Source organism: Jaculus jaculus, chromosome 4, assembly GCF_020740685.1.
Source record: "Jaculus jaculus isolate mJacJac1 chromosome 4, mJacJac1.mat.Y.cur, whole genome shotgun sequence".
Classification (NCBI taxonomy): domain Eukaryota; kingdom Metazoa; phylum Chordata; class Mammalia; order Rodentia; family Dipodidae; genus Jaculus; species Jaculus jaculus.
This window is the reverse complement of record NC_059105.1, coordinates 18,744,822-18,768,579: the sequence shown is the minus strand read 5'-3', so window position 1 is coordinate 18,768,579 and position 23,758 is coordinate 18,744,822. Positions and strand designations below refer to the sequence as shown.

At 40.0% G+C, this 23,758-nt stretch overlaps 1 protein-coding gene across 2 annotated transcripts in view; it reads right to left on the bottom strand.

Moving 5' to 3' along the window:
- Dis3l2 (DIS3 like 3'-5' exoribonuclease 2) overlaps window positions 1-23,758 on the bottom strand; it is a 428,102-nt gene that overhangs the window by 188,869 nt on the left and 215,475 nt on the right. For both annotated transcript variants that reach the window (XM_004662245.2, XM_045147855.1), the window contains exon 9: window positions 14,582-14,755. In XM_004662245.2, coding sequence (XP_004662302.1) covers window positions 14,582-14,755 — 174 coding nt within the window. The remainder of the gene's footprint in view (window positions 1-14,581; window positions 14,756-23,758) is intronic.

The window sequence follows — 23,758 nt, the reverse complement described above, 5'->3', positions numbered from 1 at the left end:
TCCCTGCTTTCCATTTTCTTTCTTTCTTTTTTTTTTTTTCCTTTTGTTTTCTAAGGTAGGGTCTCACTCTAGCTCAGGCTGACCTGGAATTCACTATGTATTCTCAGGGTGGCCTCAAACTCTTGGCAATCCTCCTACCTCTGCCTCCCGAGTGCTGGGATTAAAGACATGCGTCACCACGCCCGGCTGCTTTCCATTTTCTTACTGATCTTTTACCTAACTGTTTTCCCTGCTTGAGAGCTAAGCATTTCCAAATCTGCATTTCAGGGACACAAACAGTCAAACCGTAACACAGGGGGGCAGAGAGATGGCTTAGTAGCTAAGCACTTCCCTGTGAAGCCTAAGGACCTCGGTTCGAGGCTTGACTCCCCAGGACCCATGTAAGCCAGATGTACAAGGGGGCACATGCATCTGGAGTTCATTTGCAGTGGCTGGAGGTCCTGGAGCACCAATTCTCACTCTGTCTGCTTCTTTCTGTCTCTGTCTGCTGCTCTCAAATAAATAATAAAAATAAACAAATGTTTAAAAAAAACATTGAAAAAAACAGTAACACAGATTCTGTGGAATTAATTGAGGAAAGTCAGAAAGCAAATAATAGCACAAACAAGCTGCAGTAACAAAATGTGATGAAAGGATGACGGAGGGAACTTATTTCTGAAGTTGCCACATTCTATTATTTAAGACAGACAAAACAAGCAGCAACAAAAAGACAGCTGAAATAGCTGAACTAACAGCACACGAAACCATTGAAGACAAAGAGTAATATTAGAGGCAAAGAAAGACTTTTTATAATACTAATAGGGTTGATTCATTTAGAAGTTAATCAGTTATAAATATGCATGCACTCAACAACTGAGCACCGAAACCATGATGTGAAAAGAAACAGAATGAAAGGGAGAAATCAAGAATTCAATTTTAATAGTTAATTTCAATATACAACTTTCAAAAGTAGAGAATGAGGAAGAAGGTCCACAAGTAAACGGGAAGCACAAGACAACAATCCAGCAAGTGATGTGCCAGATCTCTATGGAGCATTCCCTCCAGCAACAGCAACAGCAACATACACATGCTTCTCCAGTGTGTACATAACATTTTCCAGGCCATATAACAAGTTTCAATAAATGTATAAGTGCATAAGTATGTTTTATGAGCAAAATGGAGTTTAAAATTAATAGAGTAAGGAAACTTGGAAAATCATGTATGTGTGGAAATTACAAGATACTTCCCTAAATAGTTAATGGATCAAAGAATAAATCTTGAAGGAAATTAGAAAATATTTGGAGATAAATGAAAATACAAATACAACTTATCAGGCTGGAGAGATGGCTTAACAGTTAAGGTATTTGCCTAAAAAGCCAAAAGACCCAGGTTTGATTCCCCAGGACCCACATAAAGTCAGTTGCACAAGGTGGCACATACATCTGGAGTTGGTTTGCAGCAGCTAGAGGCCCTGGTGTGTTCATTCTCTCTCCATCTGTCCTGTTCTCTCTCTCTCTCTCTCTCTCTCTCTTGCAAATAAATAAATAAATAAATAAATAAATAAATAATAAAGTGTTTTTTTTTAAAATGCAACTTATCAAAAGTAATGAGATGCCAAAACAGTACTTAGAGGTATATTTGTAGTTATAAATTCATATACAAAAGGGAGAATGGTAGGGAATGTGCCTCAGTGGTTGAGCACTTGTCTTGCATGCATAAGACCCTGGGTTCAATCCCTATACTCTAAGAAAAGGTACACTAGCATTCATCAAATTTAGAAACTTCTAAGCTGTTGTTTGTTTTCCTTGTGCATGTTAGACAAGTGTTGTACCACTGTGCTATATTCCCAGGCCCATAACTTCTCTGCTTCTAAGCATACTATCAAGACAGTGTAAGACATCACCGAGTGTGAGAACATAAGCCTGTCATTTCATCACTTGAGAGGCTGAGGCAGCAGGTCATAAATTTGAGACCAAGTCAGAGTACATAGTTTAAGGCCAGCCTTGGCTACATAGCAAGATCTCTTGCCTGGGAGGGAGGAAGGGAAGAAAGGAAGGAAAGGGGGAAAGATAGCAAGGGAACAAGTGGGAGAAATAGCTGATAAATGACTAGCATTTGGAATAGATACGCTCAAAACTCAACAATGACAATACAATTTAAAAATGAGCAGATGATTTGAATAGACTTTTTTGGAGACAAAGCCTCAAACTCACTACATATCAGACGATGACATTTACTTCATGATCCCCCTGCCTCCACCTCCCTGCACTGGGATTCCATGTGTGTACCACCACGCCTTGTTTGATGTGCTGGGGATTGAGCCCAGGGCTTCATGATGCCAGGCAATTACTGTATCAACTGAGCTGCAGCCCCATCCTGATCAGGGATTTCTTTCTGGAAGATATGTGTGAATGGCAAAGAGACACATGAAAATATGTATAGCACCACTAAGTCATTACAAAAAGGGAGAAATCCTTGAGATGGGTCTGGGAGATAGCTCAGTAGGTACAGTGCTTTCCCTGCAAATATGAGAACCTGAGTTTGCTCCTCAGAACCTATGTGAAAATGCTGGGCATGCTGGCATGGGCTTAAGATCCCAGTGTGGGGAGACAGAGACAGGCAAATTCCTGGGCTCACTGGCCAGTCATCTTAGCCTAATTATTAAGCCACAGGCCAATGAGAGATTCTGTCTCAAATAAGGTGGATGTTATTCTTGAGAATTGCAGCTAGGGTTACCCTATGAACCCCACACTGCATGCATACACACATGAACATACATAAAAACCTACAGTGAGATAATATATAATATTTCACACCCACAATGGTTATAATCAAGGGTTAGGGAGTTGTCTTAACAGATAAAGGAATTTTCCAAGCACCCATTTGAAGCTGGCTACAAAATGAGGCACAAGTCTGTAATCCCAATACATAATAGGAGACAGAGCAAGGAGAATCTGGAAACTCGCAGGCCAGTTAGATTAGCACACATGAAGCAAAACAGAAAAAACAAAATAATAAGGGAGACCCTGAGGGTGGAAGGAGAGACAAACATTATAAGGTTGTCCACAGACTGCCACATCTGCTATTTCACACACACGCATCCATACATTCATATTACACACACACAGAGGAATGGTTATAATCACAAGTACACATAACAAGTATTGGTAAGCAACTGAGACTGTCATACATTGCTGGTGGAATGCAAAATATAGCAGCCACGTTGGAAAATAGAAGAGGTAAAATATGAACTGTCTACTGACTGACCCAGCAGTTCCACTTCTAGGTATATTCCCAAGAAAATCTAATAATCCCACAACAAATCTACACACAAATTAATTCATATTAGTCAAGAAGTAGAATTAACTCAAATGTCTGTCAACTGATGAACAGAAAAGATGTAAAACACTGCTACAATTAAATATCATCCAGCCATAAAAGATAAAGGAAGTTATGATCAATGCAAGCACGTAGATGAAACTTGAAAGTATTATACTAAAGAAAAGAAGCCACCTACAAAACACCAACACCTATTTCAGAACAAAGAAATCGATGGAAACAGAAGTTCATTAATGGTTGCTGGAGATTCAGGCAGAAAAGGCAGGGAGTGAGAGTAAATAGAGATTTTTTTAGAAAATGATGAAAACACTATAGAATTGGACAGTGATGATGGCTTTACAATTTTGTAAGAAAAATAGCATGAATTGTGTAATTGTGTTATATTATTTAAATAATATCTTGGGGCTGTAGAGATTGCTCAGTGGTTAAAAGCACTTACTTGCTTTAAAAGCCTGCCAGCCTAGGTTAGGCTCAGTTTCAAATTCTTAAACTGACATAAAGCTAGAAGCATGATCTGGCGCAGTGCATCTGCAGTAGAAAGTGGCCTTGCTGTGCCTATTCATATTCATTTTTTTTTCTCTCTCTCCTTGCAAATAAAGAAAAATATTTTAAAAATACAAATAAAATATCATTAAAACTAAAGCAATTTTGGCATGATTAACTCTGCACTCTACATCAAATCCTAAGACACTTACATGAAATTTTTCATGTTATTACAATGTAACTTCCAACAGATTTTATTTAGAATGTGTAAGAATTAGTCATCTCGCCCATGCTTTCATATTTCTATACTATAAAGTATAACTTAACCATCTTCTTTGCTAGTAGCATTTTTCTATCTGTTCAATTTTAAAAAAATCTAGTCCTCTTTGAATGCCTGTCATTAATCAACGTAAGTGAGCTCTATGGTTGACAGACTAGGAGGAAGCACATACTTACAATGAGGATGCCCAGCTAAGGATCTACTTTAGGGTCCATTAATCCTTGTTACTACTATCTATGAATTTCCTATAAATTTGCACAGAGTGAGTTGGGAATTGCATGAAAGGAGTAATATTGGCAGGAGTTTAAATGACACTGATACCTTCTCCATCTGATGCCAAACAAACTAATCTTGTTTCCCTCCAGCTAAGGAGGGATGGGATCCCCTGGCAATGGAATAACCAACTTTAAAACAAGCCCATGAATGCCTACATAATCATCGTATGTAGCCTGTGGTAGGAATAGTGAAGTATGCTTCTTAGATACTCATCAATGGACTTTTTCTCAAATCTCAGAATGAGATGTCTCTGAATTACTCAGAAGGGACATTCCAAACACAAAGTTAAGCACTGTTAGATCTAGAAGCAAGACCAATCAGAGAGGGACCCAACTCTCCTAGGACTCTGGGAGGGGGTTAGGCACTGTGGTTGAAAAGGTTAGTTTTGTGTTGAACTTTACTGTCAATGTCCTATATTATTTTCTCTCTTTTTTCTGTGAATAAGCAAAATCCCCTAAAACAGCCATTCAGTTCTTTGAGTAATGGGGGGTAACCCTTTCCTGACAGGTGGGAATGGAATAGAGAACTGTCAGCCACGCAGACCCTTCTCTGGCAACTTCTCTGGCTAGGTGTCCTCAGTGCAGCCCAACTATTTTGGACACTTCATGATCACTCAGACAACACTCCAGCTGCCAGGACCACTACACTAAAGCCACAACTCTTCTTCAGAAGGTCCTGCTCCACTCACAACCACTCCAGACAAGTGAAGCCATATCTCTTCTCCAGGAGGCTTGTTCCAGTCACAACCACTCCAGACAACCTGCACTGGCCTTGGAAAGCAGCATTCCAGGCAAACAAGTTAGGGTGAACTTTAAATGGTCCTGTGGTTTTTCTCACACAAGATGGAAGGCAGTAAACTTCCATGAGTAACTCCACAAGAAGCCAGTGATTGGTAGAACTGGAAGCTCTGCTATAATGGGTAATTGGTATAAATCCAATTCTTCATTTGCATTCACCTCTACGCCCTGCACATTCTCATGGGTATATACACAGACTGTTCAGTTCACTTCAGTCAGCCTGGAGACACTCTTCCATGCTGACCTGATATTGTCACATTATATCCAATAATGCACTCTAGTGCATATTTGTGACTTTTATCCTAAATAAAGTGACTGAGCTGCTCAAGTGAGAAAGAGAAGGAGAAGCAGAGGTGGCAATCAGTGTGACAGCTTGTAGGCATGGCAATAAGACAATGGCTATGGGAAGAAGTATTGGGGAGCAAAGATGGTGGAGTTGACAAAGGAACTAAGAGTTCATAAGGTAGGAAGTAGGTGAGAGGCTACAGGCTCAAGTCACTGGAAAAGTTCTTGGGAGTGAGGTTTGAAGGACAAGAATCTTGATGTCCCAGGTTTGAGAGCTGCAACACTAGTCACTGTAAAAGCTAAGGGTCCCAAAACCCAAGGCTGGACAGCTATAATGCTAGCTGGCACTCACTGCTACTTAGAGCTGAGGATTTCACTGGCCACTGAGTGCCAGGCTGTTAGCAATAAGAACCCTGAACTCTAACATGAGAACATAGAATTATAAATCAGTCTTTTGAGGCCTGAAGCCACAAGTCCTAAGTTCTTAGGGTTTGGAACTATAGGCCACCGAGCCTGTGAGCCCAGCATATAAGCCTTCAGCACTTAAGGGCTCAGGACTACCAGCACTTACCTAGTCACAATTTCCATTTGAGCAGGGCACAGCCAGCTCAAAGGTAACAGAAAGCTCTGAAATGTCTAGTTCAACAATTTTTAAAGTATATTCAATGGAATACCAGTTCTCTGAGATGATCCAGGGAAAAATTCTAAGAAATCTTTTAACCCTCGATTTTCCAAAAAACTCTTGGCCATAAAACCCCTTTCCTCTAGAACATCTATTAAAGTCCCAAGGAACTTGTGACCTGCTAAAACCTTTTGGAAAATCTTTTTTTTTTCGAGGTAGGGTCTCACTCTGGCCCAGGCTGACCTGGAATTCACTATGCAGCCTCAGGGTGGCCTCGAACTCACAGCGATCCTCCTACCTCTGCCTCCCGAGTGCTGGGATTAAAGGCATGCGCCACCACGCCCGGCTTTGGAAAATCTTTATCTGGTCAAAAATCCATTTTCCACACCTAGACACCTTTCCCCAAGAACTGACTTTCCTAAAGTCACCTAGATAGTTCCTGAAAGAGGTGGAACTGACTCTGGTGCACCATCCATTCTGCCACACTGTCTTCCCAGAGGACGCCTTTCCAGGTGGAAGTTTAATCATATTGGACTTCTGATAAACAGCAAGATCATTAGTCACTTAATGTTAGTTATGTTAGAAAGCTTTCTCACAAAAGTCTTGACCTGAAAGAGATTAGTATTATATGACTCTCCTTTCAAGTTCTATTTCAAGGTTGGTTTTACCTGGAGAGAGACAGAAATTTCTTTTTGGAACTCCTCCACCTTGAAGATATTTCACTATTTTTTACCACAACACCCTTTCTGTCCTTAGTATTTTTAGCTCATTGTTTTCTATTTTGGCAGCAGAGGAGCTGTAGTTTGTAATTTTACCTCAAGCTTCATATTTCTTCTTAAAAGTGAATACAATGTCCTGTTTATAATAATAAAATCACTACTTGGCAGAACGACATTAAATGGAAAAAAAAAGAGAGAAAGCAATTGGAAAATTTAGAGCAAGCAATTTTAAGTGCCAAGTTTCACATTTGTAATGGTCCAGTGGAGGTCACTGGGCTTCCTTCTTATTGATGGAACAGAAAAGAAATAGACATCTACCACTCTTGTGAAAAGCTATAGAAACCTCCTCTGTTTCAATGAGGCTCCTATCTTCACAAGAAAATGGTGTGGTTCTAATGCCCACAGTAATATTAGCTATAGGGGAATAGAAAAATCAGGCTAGCGTGGTACTTTTCCCTCCAATATTTAGGTTTTTATTTTCCACTTTAATTGAGCTTTTAAGCTTCAGTTTATTATTGCAATTTAGCAACAAAGGAAACAAAGCAATATGAATGAAATGGGAAGAAAACAACAGCAGCCTCAGAAATAACCCTAGGGTTTCTTGAGTACCTAGTACAGCCCACTTTAAGCAGATCCCCAAAGATTTATAGTACTGGTATTGCTTAACCTCAGATGCCCTGCTAAAGAGAGCTACAGGTCTAAGCCATGCAAAAAGGGATTCTCCAGAGATGGGAGCCAACGACCAGAAAAATGGTCAACCCAATCAAAAGGGCCAGATCACCCCTGCAAGTTCACACCAGCCTTACTTTTTAAAAATTGCTAACCAACCATTTTTCTTTTCAAAATAAACACTATTTCTCTCAACTTCAGTTTGCAAAATATTACCCCAATTCCACTGGACTAAAAAACTGGAATTTTACTGACATAATTGGATTATGAGGTTTAAAGATTGATGGAACTTTTCTGTTCCAAATATAATTGTTCAAATACCAAACCTAAATGGGTATGTAGAGGTTCTTACGTAGCTAGAGCCAGAGTAACACTGCAGGCTCCAAGCAGGGTGACCCAAAGAGAGGAGATCAAGAAGCTACCACAGGGCTTCCAAGCCTTGTCAGAAGGATCATACAGTCTCAAGGGGGCACCCTGCCTTTCTACAGCCAGAGCCTATCAGTAAATGAAGATAATTTCAATCATCCTAGCTGCCCAATGGTTACTTAATTCTCAGACTTCAGCTCACACAACCAATGATCAGAATGTGACTACTTTATTCATACCTATACTACAGCACCTGCCAGTCTCTGCTGTGTACTATCTTGACATGAATCTGTTTCCCTAAAGACAAAAGGCTAGGCCTCAGTTATTTTTGTATTTCCGATGGCTCAATACTTGGCATATAGTATATATACATTTATGCTGTACACATATATAAATGAATGTTTTAGAAGATAAGATTGAGGAAAATAAAAGAGAGGGTTGATTTTAGGAGTTTAGAAAATATACATTAATTTATTTGATATAACATGTTTTTTAGGATGTACTGGAACTCAATCCTAGATTTTTGGTCATTCCTAGGAAAATAAACATGGATTTTAAATGTCTTTGAAGACAATGGACCTCTGAGAAGAAATCACACGATTACAAATACTTGTATCAGCTACCCCTTTCTTTCATTAAAATTCCACATTTGACTATTCTATAAACACTTGATGTATATATTTCTTTTCCATGAGACTAAGGGTGGAGGCTCTTTAGGGAGAGACCACATCTCTTCTGTTTTTTTTTTTTTTTCTTACTATATTTATATTAAAAGACCATTCAAAAAAAGAGAGAGAAGCTAATGAGATCCAAACACTTAAATATATTTACAGATTTTACTTTAAAACTTGAGAAATTAACCATGACTACATAAACATATGGATTAACCAGGTACCCTGACTAGTGTGGGTTGACAGGCAAGTGAGGTATATAGATAAAAGCGTTCCAAAAAAAAAAAAAAAAAAGACAATGGTATGGGCTCTCAAACTAGTTCCTTTACTTTCAGCCAACTGTGACTCATGGATATTTACACATACCTACTTACATAGATATATGGATATTACCTAGTTTTCGCTTAATTTTTATACAACAGGCAAATCATTAAAAATAACTGTAAAGATCCAGAGATTGAAGATAATACTAAAGGTATGATTACTACTAGTGATAATATTAAAAGTAAACTACTGGCAATAATAGCAACAATAGGAAATGACAGAGGTGATAGATAGATACTCTCTTCTCATTAATCTATCTGCAATCTCACGGTAACTTCAAACCATGCCTGCCAATCATATGCTACCCAGCAGATACTTCAGGAAAATAGACACATTTAATCTGTCCCTACAAAATGAATGTAGCATTTCAACAATGAGGAAAAAAGGTACAATTTGAAAACAAAACAATGCTTCCTCTTTCCCTCCTTATTACTCCACTGAATTCTTCCCCATCCATGTTCATCATATCATATCTTTCCCCGCCCCCTCCATTTTTCGAGGTAGGGTCTCACTCTTAGGTCAGGCTGACCTGGAATTCACTATGTAGTCTCAGGGTGGCCTCAAACTCACGACAATCCTCCTACCTCTGCCTCCTAAATACTGGTATTAAAGGCATGTGCTACCACGCCCAGCTCTGTTTTTGTTCTTTATGGTGCTGGGGATCAAACCCAGGGCAGTGCACAGCTCGATATCTTTTAGCACATGATGTGTTGAAATACTCTTTCCATCATATGATGTGTAACCTAAGATGATGTCAATGAACAAACTATAAACTTCCCACGTGTATACACTCTACCTAACAGGATTTTCTAACTAGTTTTTAAAAATAATTTTTCTATTAATATGCTAGGGGAGAAGAGAGGAGGGGAGGAGAGAGGAGAAAAAGGACAGGGAGGGGAGGAGAGGGAAGGGATGGGAAAGGAGAAGAGGAGGGAGGAGAGAAGAGAGGAGAGGAGAGGAAAGAAGAGGAGGAGAAGGGAAGAGAAAAAGCTCCAGGGCTTCTTGCCACTGCAAATAAACTCTAGAAGCATGTGCCACTTTGTGTATCTGGCTGTATGTAGGTACTGGGGAACCAAACCTAGGCTGGTAGGTTTTGTAAGCAAGCACTTTGAACCACTAAGCCATCTCCCTGGCCCCTAAGTAGCTTTTAAGGTTCCACCTAAGAGTTTCCTGAGAATTATGAACCCATCTTAATTCTAAAAACAGATGTGGGGTTACATGGGAGATTAAGGCAAGAGAACTATATGATTGATGCCAGATCAAGTTACAGAACAAGACCTTATTTTAGAAAACAAAAAACAAAAAAACAAAACAAAACAAAAAAACCCTACCTCAAACCCTAACAATGTAGCACTTTTCAATTAGTTCACAAGTGAGAAACTTGGTAACTGGAAAATGAATTGGAATACAGCTGATAAGCAGGACTGAAAAAAAAAATGAGTATTCTGGTTCATAAGATCAGTTCACACCTCTAAAGCCACATCTTTCTCAAAAGAAAATATAAAGGAGCCTGATGGTGGCGGCTCACACCTTTAACCCTAGCACTGGAGAAGCTGAAGTAGGAGGATTTCTATGAGTTTGAGGCCAGCCTGGACTACAGAGAGTTCCAGGTCAACCTGTGCTACAGTGAGACACTGCCTCAAAAACAAAAGACAAAAAGGTAAAGGACTAAGGATATAATAGCTCAGTAGTAGAACACATGCCTAGATACCACTTTAAAATTTTTTTATGATAACCATTAAAACCAAGTGTCCAAACATATATAATTTAGAATCAGACCTTTAGATTTCCACATCACAGGCTGTTAAAGTTTAAAAACAAAAATAAAGAACACTTAAACTGCTTTTACCAAAAGTAGAATTACTAATATGAACCAAATTTCTATGCCTCCTATAAATAAAACTGGAATATTTAATAAATTACTTAACTTTCTACTTTTATTTAGATTTTAATTTTTTTTTAGATTTGTTTAATTCTAAAATAAAGACAAATACTTTAAGAATGTACACTCAAGTATGTTTAGCATTTACTACTTAGGTTCTTTTAAAAATTTTTTTTGTTCATCTTTATTTATTTATTTGAGAGTGACAGACAGAGAAAGAGGCAGATAGAGACAGACAGAGAATGGGCACGCCAGGGCCTCCAGCCACTGCAAACGAACTCCAGATGCGTGCACCCCTTGTACATCTGGCTAACATGGGTCCTGGGGAATCAAGCCTCGAACCAGGGTCCTTAGGCTTCACAGGCAAGCGCTTAACCGCTAAGCCATCTCTCCAGCAGCCCTTACTACTTTAGTTTTCAGGAAACCCTTTAAAGATTATAAATGCAAACCAGGCATAGTGGTGCACACCTTTAATCTCAGCACTCAAGAGGCAGAAGCAGGAGCATCGCTGTGAGTTTTAGTCAGCCTAGGCCAGAGTGAGACCCTGCCTCAAAAAAAAAAAAAAAAAAAAAATTGAAATGCAAAAGAATAAATAAACCAACCCTATGTTTTAGAAATATAATCCTGGGGGCATCAGTTGAAAAGGATTAAAATGTTTAAGAAAATCCATGGTACTACACTATGAGCAGCACACACCCCTAAGCTGCTCCACTGCTGGATCCCTGCACAGGCACATGGCAATGCTGAAACAGAGGCTTCCGTTCACAAGTGATCCTAGTTTGTGCTTCTGTCCAGAAGGCAAGGAGCCTTGGAAGAAGAAGCTGGAGTAATTCAGGGCCCCATGACCACTGAAATGCTTAGTATTTTTATGCAGGCTACAATCAGGTTAGAAAAAATAGAATGTATCTATTTTCCAACATTGTATTCATGATTTCTTGCAGTTATTCTCAAATTTATTTAAGATATTTTATTTATTTTTTTTAAAATTATTTATTTATTTATTTGAGAGCGACAGAGACAGAGAGAAAGACAGATAGAGGGAGAGAGAGAGAATGGGCGCGCCAGGGCTTCCAGCCTCTGCAAACGAGCTCCAGACGCATGCGCCCCCTTGTGCATCTGGCTAACGTGGGACCTGGGGAACCAAGCCTCGAACCGGGGTCCTTAGGCTTCACAGGCAAGCGCTTAACCGCTAAGCCATCTCTCCAGCCCAGATATTTTATTTTTATTTATTTGAGAGGGAGAAATTGGCAGGTAGAGACAGACAGAGAATGGGTGCACGAGGGCCTCCAGCTACTGCAAACGAACTCCAGATGCGTGTGCCCTCTTGTGCATCTGGCTTATTTGGGTCCTAGGAAATGGAACTCAGTCCTTTGGCTTTGCAGGCAAGCACCTTAAACGCTAAGCTATCTCTCTAGCCCCCTTAAAATTTTAATAATGCATAGTATATCAAATGAATAGTCACATATTGCTTTTATACCTTCTTCCTACTCCTTTGAATTCACTCTCCAAGTTAATCATATATGTGGCCAATTTTACAATTTTACTTATTTCATTCAAAATTGTTTTCTTTTTCTGTTTTTGAATTTTATTTGTGTGTGTGTGATATGCAGGGTGTGTGTATGCCAAGGTCCTCTCCTCCTGCCTTCTTTTTGAGACAGGGACCCCCTTGTTGTTGTTTTGTCATTGCATGTGCACCACTTCAGCTCTCTGGTGAACTTCCAGATTCTCCTGACTCCACCCACCATTGCCAGAGGCATATTGGTATCACAGATATATATACATCACTTTGAGTCCAGCTTCATGTGGACACTGGAGAATTAAACTCAGGCCAGCAGACTTGCAAGCAAGTGCCTTTAACTGCTAAGCCATCTTCTCAGTCCTTTTCTAGACATACATACTTTTATGTATGTACATATAACTGTGGCATTATGTATGCATGTAGATATGTATGTATGTAAATGGATTTTTATTATTTGACTTAACAAAATAGGTTCACACTCACGTAGAGCTGCAATTTTCTTCCTTCACCTAATATTTGATGGTCACTTTCTAGGACAGACCATATGGATCTAGCCCCTTTTTGCAGAGCTGGAGGGAATGTTATCATATGTAGATACCTGCTGTACGTTATCAAACTAGTCTCTTACTGGTAGACTGATCAGGGTCTCCTGTATCACTTTTACAATAAAGAAGCAGAGGAGGAAAGATTAATGAAGGGAGAATTTAGCAGGGAAAGAGTAAGTACATTTAAATTTTAATTGATACTAAATTATACTTCAAACAATAAGGCTCAGCCATTTATAATGAATGCACTTATTAAATGCTGGTCTCACTATGCACTTAGTCAGGCCTGGAACTCACTAGATGGCATGGCATTATCCACTTGCCTCACCATCTCAAGTACTAGGATTAAAGGTGTGTGTCACTACATGTGGCTTTCTTGCATTTTTTGTTTTAGCAGATTTCTAAATTCAGGCAAAGATCTCAGCAAACCCCTCAGTTTGTACATGAGGAACCAAAGGTCTCAAAACTCTGAAATAACAACATCCCATGCACCAACAGGAATTCAGGCACTCAAGAGTTAGTAACATCCAGGACTGTGACTTGGGTGAACTGAGTTGAAATACAACTTCTACTCTATCAGCCACATTGACAAGTAGGAAAGAAAGACTATTATCTCGTTTTTGTAACATGCCTTCAGCAAGAAGAGAGAAAAAAGCAGTAAACTGTGAAAGGAAGCATTCAGGGACAGAGGAATATTCTTCAACCCAGTGAAGTGCTGGCCACCTGGAGCTGAAGGAACCTAAGTTCAGCTGTGCAGTGAGCTACTGTAGTGAAGAAGACTCTGGCACAGGATAATCTTAGCAAAAAACCTTCCATAGCCTCCATGGTTGTATGAAAGTTTCTTGGTTCTAAACATCTCCATGTGGCATCCAGAATGAATGCCAGTACTGAAACCAAATTCTGAAGAGAAATATCAGAAAAGAACTAACATCCCACAATGAAGAAACATCTTCAAAGAAGATGTTGTTATAAAAATACCACAAAAGTACTTTCCAACAAATTCCAGACTAAAAGTAAAGCTTTAAAATGAGGCTCCAAGCACAAGGTCTTGAATCTTTTTCTATGTGCCAGGAGGGGCCCATTTAGAGGAAGCTCTTCTACTCGGGTAATACCATCTTTACTTGACCAGATTTTGGGGATCAGTAAGGAAAAGAGAATAAGAAGAGAAATATGTATCTTTTTATTTTGTTTTGCTTTTTGTTTTTCAAGGTAGGGTCTCACTCTAGCCCAGGCTGACCTGGAATTCACTTATGTAGTCTCAGGGTGGCCTTGAACTCACAGGGATTAAAGGCGCGTGCCACCACACCCGGCTAGAAACATGTATCTTTTTAAAGAAGAATGTTCTAGGGCCATTCTAGGAGCAAATTTCTTCTGCAAAAGGCTGGAAGATGAATATTTTCCAGCCAGTCTGTCTCATTGAGAACTACTAGACAGTGTGTACAGAATGGTTATGAACAATATGTGAGCAAGTAAGCACAGTTGTGCTCAATAAAACTTGACAAGTATGGAGACTTGAATCATATAATTATCAGGAGCGAACTAATAACTATTAAAAACCATTAGCTGTTATTCAAAAAATATTTTTCTAAACATTAAAAAAATGTGAAAGCCAATCTCAGCTCATAGACTTGAGGGTATATAAACAGGTAATTAAGACAGGATTTTGACTGGTACCCTAATTTGCCCACCTCTAGCACAGAAGCATTAGTCTCTGAATTGAATCCAAACATGACTAGAAAGAAGGAAACCTCTGAGCCCAGCCCCAGGGATATTAGATAAGAAAACATGAACCAGGTCAGTTGTTTTAGAGTGTTGTGGTGTTTACCTTAGATCTTTTCTCTTGCTAAACTCCTCAGGGGGAATTGTCCAGGGTAGGTTTTGAGGGAGACATTCAAGAACTTCAGGAGAGAAGTCAGAGAAGTCTACACCATACTCTGTTAAGATCCCTTCTGTTTCAGGTTCAATTTCACCAGCTTCTCCAAGACTCTTAGCCAGTTGCCTGTGGAACAGATCAGGGAGGGAACAACCAAGTTAGAGAACAAAAAGAATGTAGGCACCTGTCTCCTATCTGACAGTGGGGTATTAGGAAAATCTCTGAAATCTCCTGCCCTCCACCAGTGATAATATAATCATGGGGCAGAAGAAACAATAATGCTGACATACTACAAAGTCTATGACCACAGTATAATTTTACCTTCCTCAAGAAATTCTGATAAATAAAACACAGAAAGCTTTTCCTGGGACTTCTGCAACTATTCTTCATAGAGAACTCAAGATTGATATTATTTTTCAGACAAAGTCTTGCGATATAGTCCAGGCTAGCCTCAAAATTGGAATCTTCCTGCCTTGGCCTCCCAAGTACTGAGATTATAGCTGCGTGCCACTAGCCCTGCTTTTAAAAAGCTAGTATCAATGCTTTTGCCAAACACCTTCAGAGAATTGTAACCAACTTAGCTTGCTATTCAATTATTAGCTTCAGATGCCTATAAATACCTTAAGTTATGCTCACTGAATTAGAACTAAGTTCCTATTTGATTGGAAATTTTACTAGAATTTACCTTTAAAATGTAAAAAGATTTGACCTGAACACAAAAGTAGTATGTATTGACTGAGGAGAAGAAATGAAGAAATGTACTGAGAAAAAAATTAAAAGTATCTATAATCTAGCTACTCAGCAAACTACCATTCATATTTTAGAGACTGGATCTTTAAAAATAAGATTGTAATTACTAGGATTGTCCTGGCATTATGAATGGAGTTCTACCTTTTAAATTTTTGATTGAGTTTCTATATGAGCATGTGCATGTTTTTGTGTGTGTATGCAGGCATGTGCATGAAATAGCATATATGGGAGTCAGATGACAACTTCTGAGTCAGTCCTCTGGTTGTACCTCATTTTGGTGCAGGGTCTCTTTATTGCTTTACTTTGTTCCACTTCCATTTGGGAACTTCTGGTGAATTCTCCTGTTCCCATCTACCTTCTTGCAGTAGGTGGCGCTTCTGGCTTTTTACATGGGGGCCCAGGAATCTGAACTTAGGCACTCAAGAGTTGTGCAGCCAGCTGTTTCTCCATGGAACCATCTCCCCCACCCAAATTCTACCTTGTAAAAGGAATGTCTCACTTATCTTTGGGTCACATATATTAAAATGGAGACTTCTCTATTTTCCTGCCACACACAGACTAAAAGCATAAAACTGCATGTTGAATGCAGGTAACAAATAGGAAATGTGACATGTGCCTTGAAGTAGCTGACTTTGTAGAAGGTGTTGGGGAAACCAAAGATGGCGACCTGCTCTGTAGTATTTGCCTTTTCATCCATCAGGATGACCCAGGAATCTACTGTTGACTCTTCTCACATGGAACTTAGCTCTGGCATTAGGGACTTTCTAGAGTCATTCATTTCTTTCTTTCTTTTTTTTAATTTAATTTTTGTTTATTTATTTTACTTATTTGAGAGAAAGAGAGAGGGGAAGGGAGAGAATGAGGCAGATAAGAGAGAATAAGCATGCCAGGGCCTTCAGCTGCTGCAAACTAACTCCAGATGTTTGTGCTACCTTGTTCATCTGGCTTACGTGGGTACTGAGGAATCAAACCTATATCCTTTGGTTTTTGTAGGCAAACACCTTAACCACTAAGCCATCTCTCTGGATCGGGCCATTCAATTTCTGCTTCCTATGTTAAGGGTAAATGCCTGGCTGCCAGAGTTTTCAGGTACATAGAGGTGAATGGGAACTGAGAGACTGGTTGCCTAAGAGGCAGCCTTTCAACAGATTATAACATATTGCCTGCCTTCTGGAAACCAGCAGTGGATACAGAAGGACTGGACTTCTCTCTCCCACATGTTCCATGAAAGAGCAGCCCAAAGTCCACACCACCTGCTCACTAGCCTATGCTCCAAAGAGTCTGTGTATTGACTGTGGGTTCTACAAGCAGAGCAGGTTCAGACCAGAGCCTTTTCTCCAAAGCTCAGTAGTGATCTCCCAGAAAGCACATCAAATAGCCAAAGACACCAGGTTCATAGGGTTATAGAAAGGTATCTGGAAAAATCTCTATATGTTTGCAATATGTAAGTTAAGGAAGGTTTGAAAATGATTCAAAAATCTTTTCAATTCAATGAAATACAATGCATCAATACTATTTTATATTTTTTTTCAAGGTAGAGTCTCACTCTAGTCCAGGGTGACCTTGACTTCACAGTGATCCTTCTACCTCAGCTTCCCCAATGCTGGGATTAAGAGCATGAGCCACCATACCAGCTCAACATGTCAGTATTTGTGAGACACAACTAAAATGATGCTCAAAGGAGTCTATTGTGTTAAATTGGAAGGCAGGGAAGAAGAGTGACAACTCAATGGTATAAGTTTCTACTTTAAAAAAATGGAAAGAAGAGGAAATCAGACTTCAGGTAGCAGGAGGAATAAAAAATAATAAAGAAATGAGAATCAATGGATAGAAAATAAACAACGAATAAAGTAAAATATATGAATTCTAATCAGACAGGTCAAGAAAAACAGTAATGCAAAAGCTTGAACTGTAATTATCAGGAATGACAGTAGGGATATCATTATATATCCTATAAGCATGAAAATGGTAAGAACATCATGAGTGACTTTCAGTCAATAAACTGAACATCTTGGATGAAACAGGCAAATTCTTTGAAAAGCATAAACTGCCTAGGATTATTCTATAATAAATCAATATGTGAATACTGCTGCATCTATTAAAGAAACTGAATGTATATTTTAGAACACAGAACACCCAAGGCCCAGATTCTCTCCCTGATAAATTCTACCAATAACATAAGTCTGCTACTATACTAATAAGGTAGAGTAGCCAGTGAATATTTGCACATCATCAAGAACAATCAATATTAGCCGGGCATAGTGGTGTATGTCTTTAATCCAGCACTTGGGAGTCAGAGGTAGGAGGATCACTGTGAGTTTGAGGCCACCCTGAGACTACATTGTGAATTCCAGGTCAGCCTGAGCTAGAGTGAGACCCTACCTTGAAACCCCCCCCCAAAAAAAAAATCAATATAATTTACTATGGTAACAAGCAATTTAAAACACATGCAATCATCTTTATAGAGGAAGAAAAAGAATTTGAGAAAATTTTAACATTCATGCACAATAAAAGCTCTCAATACATGACTAACAAACAAAAACTTCTTCAACTTCATTAAAATCTTCCATGAAAATCCTAGAGCTAATAACAAATTTAAAGGTGAAAGCCTCAATAATTTTCTCTGAGTCAGTAAGAAAACAAGGTTGTTCATTTTCAGTAATACTATTTAACACTACACTAGAGATCTTAATGAACACCACAAAGAACAAAGAAAAGACAAACAAACTAGAATGGAGGGACTGCATGTTGCATATAGTGAGACAAAGTAACTATAATTCCCATCATAGAAATGACCAGTCCCTTTCTACATGATGCCTGGAAGACTCCTCACACTATATGAAAAAGAATCCAATAGACTGTATAGAACTTACACACTGCCTCAACTCAAGACTCTGCAAAGACAGCAACACAAAGACAAGAGAAGTACGCAAATTCAATCCTGGCAGTGGGGTTCTAGCAACTGCAGAAGTAGCAGCAGTGTCCATGGAAACAGTGTCTTTCAGGAGAAATGGTACTAGCCACTGGCATGTGGCCACACAATATTCATCAAAGACGAGGGCTGGGCTTTGTGGCTGTCCAGAGCAGTCTTGGCACAACTTTGAGGTATTCAAGCCTATCACTATTTTTCTGTGAGCCCTTCAACATACTTTCTGATAAATTCCTTTCCCATTTGACTTGCTTACAACAAAGAACACAGAGCCCGAGATTCCATTAACTTTCAAACAGTAACTTCTATTACCTGTACACACTAGAATGAAGTTTCCTTTAAATCTGAAGGAGCTTTTATTACTGTTATTGAAGTATGAAAGGCATCGAAATCCAACACTGGGGGTACAGAATAGTTACTAAGGACAATGTTGTGGAGCTTGAACAAAAAACACCCTTCTGCTGGTGATGACAGATGATAGTTAGTCATTTACACTTAACTGGTATTTAAAAATGAATAGGATTTCAAAAGTTCCTGAAGTTCTGTTTCATATATTCATCTAATAGCAATGCCTTTAACTGGCTTGGGTTCTTGATCATAAGCACAAGAAGCCAACTCTGGTTTGCTGGAAGGGTACTGAAGGGCTCATAGAAAAAGTCTGAGGTTCAGAGCATCTTCATGAGCTCTATCTCTTTTTTCTTTTGCTTTTCTTTTCTTTTTTTTTTTTTTTTCCTGAGGTAGGGCCTCACTCTAGCTCAGGCTGACCTAGAATTCACTATGTAGTCTCAGGGTGGCCTTGAACTCATGGCAATCCTCCTACCTCTGCTTTCCAAGTGCTGGGATTAAAGGCATGTGCCACTACGCCTGGCCATATCTCTAGACTCTTGATTTCAGGCTAGGAATGAAATGTAAAGCTGGGTATGGTGGTGCACGCCTTTAATCCCAGCACTCCAGAGGCTGAGGCAGGAAGATTGCTGTGAGTTCAAGGCCAGCCAGAGGCTAAATAGTGAATTCCAGTCTCAGCTAGAGTGAGACTCTACTTCAAAACACAAACAAGCAACAAAAATGTAGGAACTTTCAATGGCAAGGATGTGAAGAAAGAGGAACCCTCATTCCAGTGTTGGTGGGAATGTATACTTGTACAACCACTATGGAAATCAATTTGAAGATTCCTGAAAAGGATGAACATAGAGCTACCAGCAGACACAGTTATTCCCTTACTGAGCATTTATCCTAAATGCACCATGCATCAATACAGAGAAATTTGTTCAACCATGTTTATAGCTGCTCAATTCATTATAGCTAAGAACTGGAATCAGCCCAGATGTCCATCATTGGATGAATAGATAATGAAGATGTGGTATATTTACACAATGGAATTCTACTCAGCAGTAAAAAAAAAAAAAAAAAGAAAAGAAAAGAAAAAGATACAATGCAATTTGTAGAAAAAGGAAAGACTTGGAACAGATCATACTCAGTAAATTCACACAATCACAGAAAGACAAACATTCCATGGTGTCACTTATCTGTGGTTCCTAACCTAGACCTGCTCGAATTGCTGTCATACCTGATAGGCAACTCAAGGCCCAGTAAACAGGGATAGAAGGGTTTGGGTGATGAGGGAGAGGAGGGAAAATAAACCCAAAATTAAACCCAAAATAAGTTGATACCACAGAAACCTTTATCCTTGGAGATAGCCTGAAAGATATAACCCTCAAAAGGAGTAGGGGAGAAGCACCTGAAAAGTAGGGCTCTGGTGAGGGTGAGACAAAGCCTGAGCTTAAAAGAAGGTCCCCCCGCCCCCCGTCTCTGACCTGTAACTCCCAGTACCAGAGATTGGTTGCTAGCCACACCGAGCTATTGATTGGAAAGACCTACGAAGTACCCAAATCAACACAGCTTTCTGTCAAAGCACTTGATTACCTGCTTGAGGCAAAAGGTAAAACCCTATTGCTGAAGACACCATATGCTGCTGACACAGAGCATGGAGAGACCTGGCTGGAATTCAGAAGAGAGCCAGTCCCCAGAAAGTTAGCCTGTCTAGTGCTTGAAAGCACTACATGAGCTACTGGGGGAAAATGGGACAATGGCCTGAGTAGCCAATGGACAATGGTCTCAACAACCAGAGGTCTAAGCTACTCACAATCAAACAACCTGACACGATGTAAATACCAGTGCAATAGTGGCACACAGTCTTAGTGGGTAACCAATAGCTTTGTTATTGGCTAAGAGATCTGCTCAGTGCAAAGGATCCCATATCTGGAATTGGGAACCAGATGAGAATACTATGGAGACAAAGTTTATGTTCTTCAGTGTCCAAACTCTCATTAGTCTTTGGCTAAAAGGGGTTGCATACCATCAAATTCTCGCTAAATCAATAAAGTACTTGTCTTGTAAGCATGAAGAACTGAGTAGGATCCCTAATGCCACATCAAAATGCCAGGCAGAGTGGCAAACACCTGTAATCCCAGTGTTAGGAGGTAGAGACAGAAGGATCCCTGGGGCTCACTAGCTAGCCAGACTGACCTAATTGGTCAGACTAACCAGGCCAGTGAAAGATTCTGACTTGAAGGGTAAACAACATTCCTGAGGAATGACAGCTAAAGTTAACCTCTAGTCTTCACCATACATGGGCACATGTTCACCAACACACAATGAATGCACACATACATATACGTGACATAATAAACAAAAAAAGAAAAAGGTCCAAGGAGAGCATAACTACTTGTACTATGTGGTGGTTCATCTTCAGGGTCAACTTGACTGCATTTAGTACTATGGAAACACACCTCAGAATGTATTTATGAGGGTGCTTCCAGAAAGGTTTAACTGAGAAGGTTACTCCCTGAATGTGGATGGCACCATCCCATGGGTTCAGGTCTCAGACTAAATAAAAAAGAAGAAAGCAAATATTAATGGCCTTACTTCACCCATCAAGAGACACAAGCTAACAGGATGGATCAAAAAATTAGACCCCTCAATCTGCTGCACTCAAGAAACACACCTTAACACTAAAGACAGACACCTCCTCAGGGTGAAAGGGTGGAAAACAATATTCCAAGCAAATGGGAATAAGAAACAAGCGGGTGTAGCTATATTAATATCGGATAAAATAGACTTCAAACCAAAAATAATAAAAAAAGACAAAGAAGGCTACTTCCTACTTATCAAGGGAATGATCCATCAAGAGGATATTACAATCATAAATCTGTATGCACCAAACACAGGGGCACCACAGTTCATGAAACAAAACCTACTTGACAATAAAACAGAAATAACCACTAACACAATCATAGCTGGGGACTTCAATACGCCATTATCAGTAATAGATCATCCAAACAGAAACACAACAGGGAAGTAAGAGAGCTCAACAAAACCATAGATCACTTAGACCTAATGAACATCTACAGAACTTTCCATCCCAAATCACAGACTACACATTCTTCTCAGCAGCCCATGGAACATTCTCCAAAATAGACCATATATTGTGTCACAAAGACTGCCTCCATATATTTAGGAAAATAGATATAATTCCCTGCATGATATCAGATCACAATGCTATATTGCTAGAAATCAACAACAAAAGACCCACCAAGAATCCCAACGGCACCTGGAAACTTAACAGCTCACTATTAAACAATAAATGGTCCGGTTAAGATGATAGCATAGGTATGATGTCAAAGCAGCCTGGGGGGGGTGGATCAAAAAAGCTCAGCAAAATACACACTTTTACTAAAAAGTAAGGTGTATAGGAAATTGAAGGAACAGCAAAGTAGAAGAGATCCAGAGCTCGCACAGGCCAACAAAGTGACCCGGGCAGCGGCACCAACCATGCAGCAGCAGCGCTGAACCAGAAAGCCATCAGACTTGGCTACAGCTGCAGGAAAAGCCAGGTGCGGGGAGGTTCCACTCACACCGGCACTCTCCGCAACTCAGGAAACGTAAAGGGAGAGCAGCAGTGAGCACCGGAAGAGCAGAACATGAGGTAGAAGAACACATGGAACAGCAAAAGAACCAGAGCAGCTGTGGCAACCTCCCCTCCCCCAACGCCTGAGCCCAGCTCCAGCGAACAGAGCACCAGTCCTGGAACCCACCCACGCCAACTTGAGCTGACGGCGGGACCCAAGCAGGAGCAGAGTCCGGCAGCAACATCAGCAGCCCCAGCAGTAGCAGACCCAGTAGTGGCAGCAGCGGCAGACCCAACAGTAGCAGATTCAGTGGCAGCAGCAGTGGTGGACCCAGCAGCGAAGCTTCAGCAGCAGTGGTGGCTCCAGCAGCAGCAGCAGCAGCAGCAGCAGCAGCAGCAGCAGCAGAGGCAGCAGCGGTGGCTCCAGCAGTGGCACCTTCAGCAGCAGCAGCAGAGGCAGCAGCGGATACAGACCCAGCAGCAGCAGCTTTAGCAGCAGCAGTTCCAGGAGCGGGTGTGCTGATCTGCAGGGCCACACTTGCCAGGCTCGGTTTGCCTGGCAGGAAAAACCACTGCCCAGCTCCAGAAATCAGAACAGCAGCCTGACAACTCAGGCAGCAACTTGACTGAGACCAAAATCATCCAAGGTAACTGGGATTGCACCAGGGAAGGGTCTCACTTGGTTACAAGCTGACTTGGATCTCTCAACAGACCAGAAATCTTAACCTCTTTGTTGATAGAGGATCTGGTTGTTATAATAACTACTCTTGCATACATACTTGGGGCTGTTTTTCATTGAATGTGTACACTGGTTAGTTAACTTTTAGAGCTACCTGTATTTTATTCCACTCAGCCTACTTGAATACTCCCATAGCAGGGAAACTCAACCCCTAGAAGCACCTTTGTAGATACTCAGAGAGAATTAAGAGCCACACTTAACACCTTAAGCTCCTACCCTGAAAATATGTAACATCAAATCAATTGATACAGCTAAGAACAACCAGCTAGCTAGAAAATCCAAGCCTTAACTTAATGCAAGATGCAAAAATATATACAATATAACACAAGAAACACTAGAAAGCAAGACGATATAAATCCACCTAAATGTATTAATGCATCAGAAATAACCTCCAGTGAGAACGAGGTAGAGGAAATGCCTGAGAAAGATTTCAAAAGAATGATTGAGAACAAATCAAAGGAGTCAAAGAGGAACTTAAAGAGGAAATCAAAGGAATCAAAGAAGATGCAGGACCCCAATTTCATGAAATAAAGAAGGCAATACAAGACATAAATAAGGAAATAGAAATAATAAAGAAAAACCAGTCAGAATTACTAGCAATGAAGAAAACAGTTAATGAAATAAAAAACTCTGTAGAAAATCTCACCGGTAGAATGGATGGAGGAGAGGACAGAATATCTAAGCTAGAAAACCAGGTGGCAGATCTAATACAGTCCAACAAAGAGAAAGACAAACTTATAGAAAAGTATGAGTGGGAATTTCAAGATATTCGGGACACTATGAAAGAATCAAATATAAGAATAC